General features: G+C 51.1%; 3 protein-coding genes across 3 annotated transcripts; 1 reads left to right on the top strand and 2 right to left on the bottom strand.

The window, feature by feature from the left end:
* Window positions 1-1,030: 1,030 nt before the first annotated feature.
* PG998_001603 (uncharacterized protein) lies at window positions 1,031-4,664 on the bottom strand (the record flags this gene model as incomplete). The annotated part of the gene is made up of 4 exons (XM_066868421.1): window positions 1,031-1,991; window positions 2,046-2,785; window positions 2,860-4,246; window positions 4,348-4,664. 4 exons carry the CDS (start codon window positions 4,662-4,664, stop codon window positions 1,031-1,033), a joined length of 3,405 nt encoding a protein of 1,134 aa, XP_066736836.1.
* An 875-nt stretch (window positions 4,665-5,539) lies between these two features.
* PG998_001602 (Vacuolar ATPase assembly integral membrane protein VMA21) lies at window positions 5,540-6,056 on the top strand (the record flags this gene model as incomplete). The annotated part of the gene is made up of 3 exons (XM_066868420.1): window positions 5,540-5,652; window positions 5,745-5,836; window positions 5,920-6,056. The coding sequence occupies 3 exons, from the start codon at window positions 5,540-5,542 to the stop codon at window positions 6,054-6,056; spliced, it is 342 nt and encodes a 113-aa protein (XP_066736835.1).
* Window positions 6,057-6,917: 861 nt separating this feature from the next.
* On the bottom strand, window positions 6,918-8,409 carry PG998_001601 (uncharacterized protein; the record flags this gene model as incomplete). The annotated part of the gene is made up of 4 exons (XM_066868419.1): window positions 6,918-7,510; window positions 7,680-7,853; window positions 7,914-7,997; window positions 8,061-8,409. The coding sequence occupies 4 exons, from the start codon at window positions 8,407-8,409 to the stop codon at window positions 6,918-6,920; spliced, it is 1,200 nt and encodes a 399-aa protein (XP_066736834.1).
* Window positions 8,410-14,212: the final 5,803 nt, after the last annotated feature.

Genomic DNA, 14,212 nt, shown 5'->3' with positions numbered 1-14,212 from the left:
ATAAAATAAGAAAGAATTTATTTAAAAAATGCAAAAGCTCGGGCTCCGAGCCGGAACTGAATGGAGTGACCTGAAGATTGTCGGCACAATCCCGCGTCTCCAAACCGTCCCTAGCCCGGAAGCACCTACGAAACCCGGAGGTTGTCTCGCCCATACACCTTTACCACTACACCAACCCCGTCAGCTGTTGCGGCGGTAGAGGAACTTGGGTTACAGGACAGTCCAGATACTGGCACCTATAACTCTTACTCCCCTCCCATTCTTGTCAACTTGTGCCTGATATCTGGTGGCGAAGCTCCCAGCTGTTGACTGATCCCGTCCCTCGTGGGTTGAGGGCTCCTGCCACCACCACTGCCATCACCACCCCCACAGAGGCAATAAGAAGTCATCACAAATGAATCTTTGGACCTGAATGTCCCGGATCTCTGCTCGAAGCCAGCCAGCCAACGTCAATCCTCACCAAACATACTCCTCCCGCAACAACCCCCACCCCACTACTTGATCGCATCAAATAAATGTCTGTCTGCCCTTAACACCGCAGTGCTCACATAAAAGAGCTCTGATTAGATAAAGTGAATACTGACTGTAAACCGCCCGATATGACAAGATAAAACAAGTCTGCTACGTACTGGAAACTTGGTGATAATGAAACCCCCTTCCCCCTAACAACTATCACAACACACAACAAACAGCAAACCGGCAGCACAACCAAATCAAGCCCATCCAGTTAGCTGCTTGATGATAAGTATATAACACCCGCCCTGACAACCACATGCTTGTCCTGAGTGCTGCTTATGGGCCTCGCATTAGAACACATCGAACGTACTGGGGGTATGGTACACTATTCTATTATCAATTCATTATTCATGCTGGCCCAACTCAATACAATCAGGATGCCCCTAGTCTCGCAACTTCAATTCAAGTCCCAAATGCCAGTGTAGACCAGTCACGATCTATCGGGGTATTTCAAGCAAGCCGAACGCTCATCTTACAGTTGCAATGTCGTATCAAAAAAAAAAGTCATCCCGACCTAGAGGCCGGCTTCAACCACCTCATCCATTACTTCCAACGCGTGTGCTTCGGCGTTAGAGTCCATCAGCATAAGCTTGCGGCACTGCTCCTCGACTGATTCGCTGTCGTCGACCGCGGCGCCTTCTACGCAGGCAGCAAGCATGAGCTTCTTCACGCACGAGTTAAAGATTAGTCCCTCCACTGTGTTTTCAGTGATTAGAGTAATCACTTCCACCTCGCGAGTCTGGCCAATACGGTGGGCACGGTTGGATGCCTGTACGTCATCCTGTGGGTTATCGGACTGGTCGAAGATGACGATCTTGTTCGCTGCCGTCAGGTTGATTCCCGTTCCGCCAGCTCCCGTCGTGAGAAGGAAGACCGGAATTGTGGTATCCTTGGTGAACCGCTCTACCTCGGGGAACCGAGCTTGGACGCTAGCTCTGCCAGTCAACTCGCAATAGGGGATGTCGGTGGCATGGAACGTTTCTCGAAGGATGTCGATGACCATCTCAAAGCGGGAGAACACAAGACAGCGGTCGCCGTTGGCCATGTAGCCTCGTATAAGCTCAAGAAGTTTGGCCACCTTTGGTGCTTGCTCCCAGGAGCGATCCGGGATATCCAGATGTCCTACATACTTGGGGAAGTCCTTACACCACGTATGTAGTTCAAAATCAGATCTCTCCATAAGGAATTGCTGGAACTGTTCCTTATGCCTGGGCTCTTTGCTCTGGACGTCGAGCTCGTCTTCGCTACATCGTTTCCAGAGGATATCGACCAGTTTTTTCACCTTCTCGTCGGTAAAATGGCGTCTGAATAGTTGTGGGTGTAAGGCAGCTTTGCGCAGCTGCATCCAAGGGTTTGTTACTTTGCTCTTTGCTGCCTTGCTCTTGTTTAGATATCGGTCGCGGATAGATTCATATATCTCCTTTTGCTGGGGTTCCAGAGGTACAACGATACGTGTATCTTTTCGTGAAGGTAAGCTGCGAAGAGTCCATTCGTTAGTACATAATCGTGAATAGGTCAGAGTAACTTACTCTAAGACATCGCCCTTCCTCCTCTGTAAAATAAAAGGTGCCATCATCACCCGTGCGTTGCCAACTCGTTCTTTAGCGAGGAGGGCGAAGTTTTCTACGTCCTTGTTGGCAACCTTGGCTTGGAAAATGGTCTCTAGGTGCCCCGCCAGATGTTTTCCGAATAAGCTGGGCTCGACGAACTTAAGAAGACTGAGAAGCTCCTTCAAGTTGTTCTGTACAGGCGTTCCAGACAGAATCAAACGCCATTCGGAAGGCACCTGCGACATCTGCTTATATACGAATGTTGACGTGTTCTTCAACTTGTGGCCTTCATCGAAGATGGCGGCGTAAGGATTTAGGCCTCGCAGCCATTCGAGATCCTCCCGCTTTCTGTCGACTTGAGAGTAACTGGTGAGAACGACGTGGTGATCTTGGACATCATCAGGATCGGTATCACGTCTAGCTTGGCCAGAATAAGGGTATAGTTTGATGTTGGGGGCGAATTTCTCGAATTCGTTCATCCAGTTCTCGTAGGTCGACGGTGGTACAACGATGAGATTCGGCCAGGGCTTCCTGTCATTGGACTTTCCAGACTCGACGAGATGTGCGATGAAGGAGATGACCTGGCAAGTTTTACCAAGTCCCATGTCATCAGCCAGTATACCGGAGTAGCCTTTGCGGTGGATGAGGTTCATCCAGTTGAGGCCCAGAAGCTGGTACGACTTGAGCTGGACCGAGCTGTCCATCAATGCCGGCTTTTGCTGATGGGAAGCGGGCGTAAATTCGGTTTGCCAGCCTCGTGGCCATTTCGATCAAGCTCCCAACGGGACATAACCGATTGGATCTCTCGACCACGTTCGTCGCAGTCCTCGATAACATCCGAAGCAGCTTTGAAAGCTCGGAACCATACAACAAGCTTTTCCACAATTGTGGCACCAATCTCTACACGAGACGCCTTCCTCGATGATGAAGCCTTTTCCTTTCGCGACACTTGCTCGACCTCTCTTAAGCTTGTAAATGGCCGAGCAGCAACAACAAGCTTGGTATCGCTGACCTTCATGCCACTGATGCGGGCCAGGTCTTCTGCGGAGCACTCGTTGAAGTACTGTATCACTTTGGATACCTCTGTCAGTCCTTTTGTGGGACTTGGAGGTTGCGAATCGTTTGCAGCTGAATCGGTATCTTCGGCGGCAGCTTCCTGGTCGGAATCGGTGATATCAATGACCTCGGGTGCAGACTTATCATCAGCTTTGCGCTTTCTCGACACCAAGGACTCGAGACTCGGTAGATCATCATCAGAACCGGAGTCCGCCAGGCTGATTGGCGACTGCCTCCGTGATCCGCGCACCAGCCGACCTCGCTTCTTAGGGACAGACTCCGAGAGAGACCCCGTTGATTTCATAGCCGCCGCCGCCATTTTTTGCGGTGATGATGAGCTTGAAGGTGAAGAAATTGGCGATGAGCGTGAAGGAGGTAGAGAAAATACCTCTGGTGCTGGTGAAGTGGGTTTGTTCCGACGACCTTGGATAAGTCTCCGCCGAGGAGCAGCCTTTTTCTGTTCAGGTGTAGGTTCAGCTTCGGATTCGGATGCAGACGAGTCAGATGGAGAACTCGACGCAGATAGAGAGCGTAGTCGTGAGTTTGTAGTGAGCTTCGATTGAACCAGCTTCGATTGCTTCAAGTTCTTGCTCTTGACCGTTGCTGCCGGCCGCCCTTTTGTCGAAGACGATGATTGTTTCGGTTTCCCAAGAAGGTCATTTATTGCAGCTTCTGCACTAAGGCTGTTCCGAACAACGGCATTCTTGCAAGCGCGCCAAGTGATGCTGGGCTTTGTTGCAACAATAATCTTGTGGGTTTCTTTTGTCAAGTACCGAAGCCGCAAATCACTAATGTCATTCGGTTTGATGTCTTCTTCAGGCATTTTCAGCTTATCCACCGGGGTATTGCGGCCAGAGCGCGCAACTGCAAGAGCAGGTTGTATATTCCCTCTCATGGGCTTATCGTCTTCGGAACTGTCCAACCCCTTGTAGTAGTCATTCGACAAATCGTCATCCGAAATATCCGACGGGTGTTGCTTCCGGTTTACGGCGGGGTTCGGTCGGCGAGGAACAAAATTTGGCGATCGAAAGGAAGTCCCAGCTGGTGCCATGAGAGACCCTAAACGACCATTCCCTTGGACTGCAGGCTTGACTACAGACTTGGCTGTAGACTGAGATGTAGATCTGGCAACGGGCCTTAGTACCGTATTTGCCGGGGCACAACGCGGAGGAGCGGTAACTGGAGGCGAGCCTCTGTATACGGAAGCCTTGACCGCCGGGCGTACATTCTGGAAGGGCGATGAAGCGGGAACTTCAACCACGGTCCCAGGAGAGAGGGGGCCGGCGAAGACCGGTGTATTGTAGGCTTCCTCTCCACAATCTGGGTTGGCTGCGTAGCGTTCGTCATGTTGGCGCGGTTGACGATCTGGGTTGGCTGGGTGAAGTAGGGCGAGGAGCACGGGATGTTCTCGGCCAGCTCATCGAGGTCTTCGTCGTCGATATCGAATTGCTTGTTCGTCTTCCCCTTTGCCTGTGCGCCTATCGAGGGGGTTCCGGGAAGGCAGGGCGAGGTACTGCGAGCGAGTGAGGACATGCGACCCATTGTGAAAGGTGTGCATATAGTGACAACACGGGCGGTGCGAAGCAAGGGGGTCCAGTCAGAAAAATGGCTTGCGTAGGATGACCACTGAGAGAGTATGGTTAGGTCTGCACCGCGCTCGAGGTAGGTTTAGTAAAGCAGAAAACCAAGACGGACTTACCAAATACTACCACATGGGTCAAATCCACCCCGAACTATCTGACGGGGAAAGCAAGTACTTATTAACACAAGTAGTGCGGTTCAGGGCCCCAGAGTTTTATCAGACCCTGGTGCAGCAAAAGAGAAATCCCAGTGCCGGCCGAAGGGGTGTTCCTGATTGTGCAGGAGCCAAATACTGAAGTGTGGAACGAGGGGTTACAACAGTGCTCGTGAAGGGCATTGTCTTACATGAATTAAACCTGTGAAGGGATAGGGAGAACGAATGACGGAATAGGCAAAGAAAAAGAGGCTGGAAGCAGACGCCGTGCCAAATTTTGGCGTCGAAAGCACGTTAGGAACGCGCTACCCCGAACACGATGTCAGGTGACCCACCGCCACGCTTAATTGGCCTTCACCCCATTGCCAAAGTGTCAATGCATGCATCTATCTGCCCGTCGTGCTGGTACTGGTCCTGGTGCTGCCAAGGCGATAATACCATCAATTGCGTTCTTCCCCCATATTTATACAAATATATATATATATACATACATACATATCAAATCGACCCAAAGACTGTCGTCGATTGACTCGATTGTACTCCGTAGTTTGATGTCCTTTGCCCAATCGTTGACGGCGGAACGAGCTTTACCCACCACCTCCACCTCCACCTCCATACTTGATTGATCTGCTTCAGGTATTTCAACACACAGCACAAACACACCACCTGCACCGTAGCAATCATGGCCACCCGCCGCATTATATCGACAGAGAAGACCATCCTGGACCAGGACGAACACGATGGATCGGGTCCAGCTGCAGACCAGAAGTCCAACATCTCGCCTGCTGTGCCTGCGTGAGTGCTCCAAGCTCTGATTGCTATCCACGCAGCAAGACAACGATATGTGTCTTTGTTTTCCTGGGCCAATTGCTAATTCAGAAGTCCAGCGATGTCATCATAAAACTGCTGGCATTCACCCTCGCCATGATAGTAGTACCCATCGGTTCATACTTTGCCACCGTTAACACACTCTTCAAAGGTTCGTGGAGCATTAAATACCCAACTCCCGGTCTAACCGGATCATGGCGGCCGTGAGCATCGTTGCTGACATATCCGACTTAGGAAATTCAACATTCGCTGGGGCTCTGGCAGCTGTTATGGCCAACGTTGTGCTGATAGCATATGTTGTCGTTGCTTACAACGAAGACCAGTCAGATCAGTTGGACCCAAAGAAGAAGGAAGGCAAGAAGGACCTATGAGTCGGTTCGTCATATTCTGTATCAGTACATTCCCTGCTCTGCTTTATGGGCTGTGTGGTTCCAATCAAACTGTGGAAGACGCGCGGCAACGAGACCGGCTTCAGAGAGAATCAATCGAATTTTCTCATGGATTAGGGGACACCAAGTCTGGAAGCGTATAATTAACGATCTATGAGACTAAATCCATGCCCAATCCCGTGTTAATACAGAAATGCTTCAGTATCTGCAGGCATTGACTTCTCTATGTTATGTTTCTGGTGGGTATGCTCATTCTCGTCGTGTGTACACACATACTTCACATGTCTGTTCCACAACAGAAGAAGTAGAGAACGAGAAGTGTATTAAGGATACAATAAACCGTAGTTTCTCCAATCGTGTTGTCTCTGTATGCAATGCCATTTCCTGATGGCACTCGTTCGGCTGTCGAGGTCACCAAACTGGCATCGCTGTCATCCAATGATGCCATACCGACAATATTTTCGAGCCATTCCTAGTGCATTCATTCGGCAGTTTGGGCTTGGTCCAGAGTTTTGTTCCGTCCTGTCAAACCCGGATACCTCATTGCTAATATCAAATCCCTCCTCCTGCTTGCCCCTCTCCCTGGTTAGCAGTGCCACAGGCAAGTACATTGAGAGTATGTTCATGTCTTAGAGCCCCAGCATATCCTCAATGTTCAATGTCGATTGTGGTGAATCCACGTTATCATCTGTTCATCTGTCCGACCGTTCAAAAGAAGCGCAATCGAAGAGCCTAGGGTATCTTCCACAAAAATAAACAAAGGAAACAAAAGCATGCATAAACACAGTTCCGTCATACATCATTTCTCAGGTGGCTTAGGTAGGCGTTTGCCAGGCCTAACACCTACGAGTTCTTGCTGAAACGACGAGAAAACCAGCTCTTGCGCTTCTCGCCCATGTCGGGCCTCTGTTGCTGAGCACCTGCAGTTTTAGAGCCCTTCCTCAGGAGGCCACCACCGCCGCCATGCTTGGGTGGCGGCGGCGGTGCAGCAGCATTCGACCCATCTGGCATTCTGCGTGGTTGCGACGCAGGGACAGAAAGACTCGGTGGCTGGTAGGCGGCTGCCTGGCCAAAGCTGATGCCATAGTCGTTCACCGGCTCTCGTTGTCTGGGTGGCATTCGCCGATCGATAGAGCTATTTTCGCTGCTGGTGGGATCGGTCTGATATCCTACAGGGTCACCCGGGCTGCCGCTGCGACCAGATCCTGTGGCTACAGTTTCGTACGAGCGATGGTTGTTGGGCACAGGGTAGATATTCCTATCGGCTGCAGGCCTGCCGTTGAGTTGGGATTCGGAATAGTTGCGCGGGACCCTGTTGCGGCTGCCCGTGTTGCCGTTCCCGCCATAACCATAAGCTCCATCGTAGCCTTCGAAATAGCTGTCTCGGTTGCCATTATCCATCATGGCCGATCCGCGAGAGTCAAACATGGCGCTTTCTGATCGGTGGACGGTCGAAGAGGGCCTCGCACCGTAATAGCTGTTCTGAGGGAAACGGGGGTCATGGCACCGTCTGCATCCACAATGCGTCAATATCGGCTTAATACCAGGAAAAAGAAGGCGGACATATGACGGCAAAAGGAGTCTCCAGCCCCGGGGTTTTCTTACGTGAGTTGGGGTAGAATCCACTCCGTCTATTATAATTTGCGACAGAATCCGAGTCTGTTCGGATAAAAGACTGTCGGTTGTTGTATCCGCCGTCAATGGCGGCTTCAAAGCTTCTGATCGTATCCAGCGGACGTTCCCACTTGCTGCGGGAGGGGTTCGAACGATCAGGCTCGGCTTCAGCGGGTTTTGATTAGCGCTTCGTACACGTTTATCAGTTAAGAGGGAAAGACTCACCAATTGGACTACCACCAGCATCTCTCCATTCTATCTCGCTCATGCTGGGCAAAGCGCGTTTTGATTGATGGGCAGCGACAGCGGCTGGGTGTCTTGTTAGTGTTCTGCCATCGTTATATAAAATGCTTTATCAGGCGCAGAACCTACAGGGCTCCAACTCTTGCATGGCCAAGGTAGGATCTGCTTTTGTGTGAAGCCTCTTAGACTCTTTCTCCGCTGAAGTTTCATGAAGGTCAGTTCTCTGTGTTTTGTCCGAGTGGAAGCTGAAAGCCCGGGACTTCGGCCGTATTGACTTCTGGTTCTTGTACTGACTGGGCTCTTCTGTATACGATGATTGATACGGTGCCTGCTGCGACTGTCTTCTGCCGAAAGAAGGTTGTTGTTCTGATACTGCGGACCTGGGGGGCGGCTGGTTGTATGTACCGTACTGCGACTGCGATTGTTGACCTGGAGGTCGAGGCAGCGGCTGCTGTTGGTTATAGGCTTGAGACGCCATTGTATCCGATGGACAGCGGGCGCTTCTGTTTGATTGCAGACAACTCTAGGTAACGATCGGTGGAGAACCGAAGCGGGACAGTGGGCAAAAAGACGACGGGGCGGTGGATCGCGATGGGGTTGAGGCCAGACGATAGTGCAACTTGCCTGGAGCAATTGCTGGGTCGTAGGGGTTGGCACGTTGGCGTTGTAAAAGCTGGCGAGAATGCCGTGTTATCCAGATGGGGTTTTGAGTATTCGGGCAATCTTTCAGGGCTGGGGAAAACAGGAATGAGCGAGACGCCGGGCACTTGGGCAGCTTATCTTTCGATACTACCCTGGCACTTTGACTGGGGGCGACGTCGAGTGGTGAGCTGCAGTGGGATCCAGGATTAAGAAAGGGTGCTGCGCTGGACGTGTAGGCCAATAGCAGGCAGCCAGGCAACAGGAAACTAATCCCAGTCAACAACAACCGGTTCTGGGTATCGGTTCCAAAAATACGGATGGCTGCGCCGACTCTTTCGCTGCGTGAGGGTGGGTGGAATGGTGTGCTTTCTCGGTGGATCCGACGAGCAAAGCAACGATTAGCAGTGCATAGCACGACTATTGCGCTATTAGTGAAGATGCCAGATGTGTTGCAGTGGGACTGCGCCTCGGAATGTTTGAAACGTCGGGCCAGGAAGTTCAAAGAGCGATTGTTTGTCCAGTGCGACTTTCCGGTCAATACAAATTGGATTGCCTGTCTGCCCTGTTTGGCGGACGCGCGACGACTGGAAGCTGGGATTGCTGACTGTCTGTTTGTCTATCTGTATGGGTCTCAGAATTTGACAGGATTCAAGGAAAAGTTGTTTTGCGTGGCTGGGCTTGTCTATTTGATGTACTAAAAGGGTGGTGTCAAGCCGACTCAGGAACCGGCTCAGGTATGCAACCGAGTTGATTAGCGGCAGGTGTTGAAGTTAATCCCAAAGCAGGAAACCGCAAACACATGGAACGATGATGAGAGGTAGGTAGGCAGCGAGTGCTTCTGGCGAGTGAGCGTGCCGTGCGTCGGCCAATCCAATGGTAGGTCGGTTGGTGGGCTGTTTTTTTTTGCTTGCTTCTATTGACTATTTTCGAGCCTTGGCAGGCCACGTACGGGACCGATCCCGATGAGAGGTTGCAGCGTATTTGACTTCGATATATCAGCGAGACGGTCTAGACGCACGCAAGTCTGATGAGAGAGCACGCATGCCCGCATGCCCTGCGTCTATGACTAGCACCAGTGGGAGCTGAGCATGCACTTACCGATTAACGTGACGTCAACTGGGTATGGGGCGACAGCCAAGTATTGTCAATTAGTGGGTGATGTTTCAGAGCCAACAAGCAAAAGGTTTGATGCCGTTCTTAATCCTGGGGTTTTGCTGGGGGATCGGCAAGAGGCTGCCCACACTATTCTGTAACCAGTATCGCGACACGACGTCGGATGTCAGTGCCAAGTCTGCCGTGGCCTGTAGATTAGGCAATTGAGATTCCTGGTGCAGGCGCACGTATGGTTGACCATTGACAGGTGTCTTGAATGGAAAGCAATGAGCAATGTGTATGAGCCAAAGAGGAGGCAAGGCAAAGCGTCAGTCGTACGGCTTCTAGTAGATTGGCGGCAGGAACCAGGGCTGGGCCGGACCGTCTCTTGGGTTTAGTTTGGTTTGAAAGCTCGAGGTGGACGTGCAGGTACGGTGAGTGTATGTAAGGTAAGATGCAGTTTCCCGGGCATTCCGCTGCTGCAAAACTCAAAGCTATTGCGCGGTAGGGGCAAGATGGTGCCAGGTGCAGTTCGGTCAGGTTATGCACCAGAGTGGTGGTTACGCAACAATATGTCAGAAAAGGCTAATGGATGGTGTTATTCAGTAGTGGTAAAGGATAAGATTAGGAATCAGAATTTCGGCCAAATGGTGGCAATATGGACGGTGGGCAGAAGTGGGAGGATATATCCTCGTGTGCTAGGTGACGAAACAACAGAGAATAGAGGACGAATATTAGGCTGCCGTATTCTATGAACAACTTGCGATCACGGAGGGGCCCAGTCTCTCGCATTGGCATATTTATCTCGGACGAGGGTTGCTAGCTGCGCGCTCCTTGACGGGTGATGATCGTATGCGCTCTTCGCTCTCCTAGAGGGCGGGAAGAGGTGCACACTTACGTATACACATGCCTAAAGAGAGTATGGCAGGTGGAGAGAATGACATCCTAGTCGGCAGCCACGTCTCTCGGATTCTGTCTCGGAGACCTCACCTTTGTCGTATCTTACCTTACCAATGGCAAGTTCCGAGCACTTCCACACAGGTTGCCGGCCATGCGTTGACGATATGCCATGCTATGTACATATAGGCACCTACCTGTAACACCTAAAGGGGGAACGGGCCGTGTTAGCAGCAGCCTCGAGGTTAACTCTGTCACAGGTGAATGCGATTTTGGATGGAAATTCCAGACCGAGAGCAAGATCCATGATTGCGTGGTTCGCAGCGGCTACTGCATGCGTCGATATCTACATGCATGTATGTACACGTATAGTGCGTGCTCAGTTCAGTTCAATTTGATTCAATCAATAGGTCTGGGGACCGACAGATCAATGAAACACGGACGCAGTCTTTCGTTACTATACTCCATCCACCAGCAACCGGCTTTCTCACAAATCCCATCCCGAAGATAAGAGGTTGCATGGCACTAATTGTTTTCAGAATCGTTCTGCAAAGCTACCAAGCTCAGAACCCTAAACCCCTGCTCGCCGATCACTTTTCCTTAGTCCATTGCCAAAAAGCGTAAGTGGGCTCGATGCAGTTGGTGGGGAGATGGTAGACGGACAGTGACTGACGTTTGTTGGTCCGGTCAAGGGTTCGGGGCCTTGAAATCGTCTGCACTGCACACATGTTCTACATACACCTAACGGATGGTTAAGTTGACAACATCACCAAACACAAAGTCTAGGTTTGTGTCCAGCGCGGTCTGAATTGCATCTGGAATGGCAGGCACTCTCCCGAATACAAGCACACCGCCGGCCGCGTAGCCAATTCTTCGCGTGAAAGGATGCTCCTTGTCCTTTTCCTCGCCACAGTAGTACGGCCGGTTTCGTCATGGCATGGCGAGACAGGAGGTGGTGGCAGGGACGGAACCCAGGCTGCCAGGAGACGGGCACTTGAGAGGCCTGGCGCCTACACAAACCAACACAGGAGTCGAGTCCGAGTCCGAGTCCGCGATGCCGATTGCCCTTGTACTTGGCGCTCGATAGTCGACTGCACACAGAGCACTGAGCACCAAGCAGCCAAGAAGCAGAGAAATCCCCGTACCCACCTCGACGTGGGCCGTATCAGCAGTATGTACTGATCGTCAGACAAACGCCCCGGCTTACGTACACGCATTCGGCCAACGTTCTAGAATCAAATGACCGTGGAGCGAGAGACACCACAATTTTGACACTAATTAATCCGTCTTGATGTCATCAAATAGACTTCACTCGGTGGTCGTGTCGACACAATATCTTCGGTGCTCGGGTTGGACGAGGCACGAACAGATCGACTGGCTGAGTCAATCGGGATCGTCTGAGTGCATGGCCTTTCGCATGGCCCTCCTGCCAGATGTCACCCAACTCACTGCCGTGTTGATCGGTCCCAGCCACATGGGCCAATAGTGTGACGATGTGTGCCACGGGGTTCGTCGGAGTGCGCAAGAATACGATGAGCTTCAAACATGGGACTATTCGAAGGTGCATAAGGAGAGAGAATTAACTATTGGTTATCAACTCGTATTGCATTCCACTTCCCCTCGTTTGCCACGCTATTCTCGTATCATGCAGGCTCTGCTCCAGTCAACTAGGATCTTTGTATGGAAGTTTACGAATACTCACACACACGTTACCCAATCCTGCCACCTGCCTACTGCCTGCTGCCCACTGCTTGGCCCCAGCAGAATTATCGGATACATTGGGTTCGGAGAGAGAATAACGCGTGGCTTTGCACATTATGATATGCACGTCAACAACGTGCAATGAATCCCACCGCATAACCCCGATTTCTATGGATCGTTTCAATTCGGATGCGCCTTGGACCCGTTAGCAACTGTATGTACCACGCATCCATACCCCGAAGATCTTGAACCCAACTTCCAACTGAAATCGAATATCTGTGACACACTCCTCTCCCCCACCACCCACCGCTCACTAACAATCCCGATCCGAATGTGCCGACAGCGACTGTTACCATAGAATGCCGAAGACGGCTTGATCATACCTGCGTCCAGAACTACGTCCATATCACCCTACACCTTGCCATTCATTGCTCGCTGGCCCGTGGCGTGCCTGGGGAAGCGGACAATGCTTGCCCGCCCACGTAGGTATCATTGATTGGCTGGTAGCAGCCAGGGAGTGACAAGCACGTGGTATGTGGCTGGATACTGTAGCTATCACCTGAAAACAAAAGCCATGCGACTCGCTAATAGCTTCGTGGTTGAGTTACCGAGGCTGGTGATGTGTAGGCTCCGCTGACGATCCCCAGATGACTTCAAGGCGGTCAACACAAAGCCACATAAACACATCAAGTCTATCTGCACAATCCATGCTTCTTGTTCTAAAATGCAGGATACGTTTCTATTAGAAGCTATTTTGGGACTAACCAGAACACCACTGCCGTAGCATTATGCCTCAGTGGCATTGGGGTTCTCCGGTCTGTCGTGGCCATGTCCGGGACGATGGGCTTACATTGCGTCTGCCCTTGTAAGCTCCCGGAAATCGTCTGTGGCTTATATGATAGGTAAAGTACAAATGAAGGAGGTACTCTGAAGACCAAGACATGAACTTACAAGGCCCAGCATTCTTCTTCCTAAACTGGTCGGTTAAGTGCCGCATTTGCTACGAAGAGCATATAAGTTCTGCAATAAAGGCAATTCACAACTTCAACTTCGAGAAACTACTAATGAAGAGAAGATTGTAGTGCTTCCGATGGCAACAGCTTGGGGTTACATGTCGTCTTCATATCCAATGCCACATAGGGTGTTATCGTTTAATAATCCAAGATATAGAAGTCGCTCGTTGACTAAGTCAGCCTCGGTAGTGATTAACACATTATGTTCCTGATGGAGAGAGTACTGTATGAACGCAAACAGGGGATGGTTCGCAATCAGTCGTGCTCATGTCGTTCCGGCACTCCAGATCAGTAAGAAATTATAACACAGAGCCCGATATAATACCCACTCCCATTCACCTATACAGCACAATCAATACTGCTAAGCCACTGGGAGTGGGCCAATATTCCCCATCATGAAAAGGACAATTGTTGGTGAGGACTTTAACCTACTTTGCCTGCGGCTACGCTAGATTCGGTTGATCAGAGTTTATATTATCGAAGCTAAGCGGAGGTCGCCAGCCCAGTCAGTCCCTTTGCGCCCATTTTCCTTCCCAGAACAGACCATGGCACCTTAAAGGGAACCATGGCGGAATCTGCAATGTCGGGGCCTGTATTGATAATGGATCGTTGGTACGTCCCTCGGAGGCATGGTGCCACCCATCCGTAGACACAATCAACGTGATCAGTATGACATTGCCAGAACACACAATCAGCCTGAAGGTACCGAGCCAATCTTCGTTATGCACTGGGTCTTCTCTAGTACGGCATCCCTCTCGATCCTTGATACGATGGAGCCAGTCTATTCGGTAAACGGCGACTATCCCCAGCCTCACCGTCATTCGGCCAAGACACCATGCTTGGTTTGGCCTCTACGTGATGGGTTGAGACGTGCCCGCCGGAGACGGGCTAACCCCTACAGATCTCTTACCCCATTCGATAATGTTCTCTCCCTTC

Source organism: Apiospora kogelbergensis (assembly GCF_038363985.1).
Source record: "Apiospora kogelbergensis strain CBS 113332 chromosome Unknown utg000001l_segment0_segment0, whole genome shotgun sequence".
Taxonomy (NCBI): Eukaryota; Fungi; Ascomycota; class Sordariomycetes; order Amphisphaeriales; family Apiosporaceae; genus Apiospora; species Apiospora kogelbergensis.
This window is presented reverse-complemented; position numbering and strand designations above follow the sequence as displayed.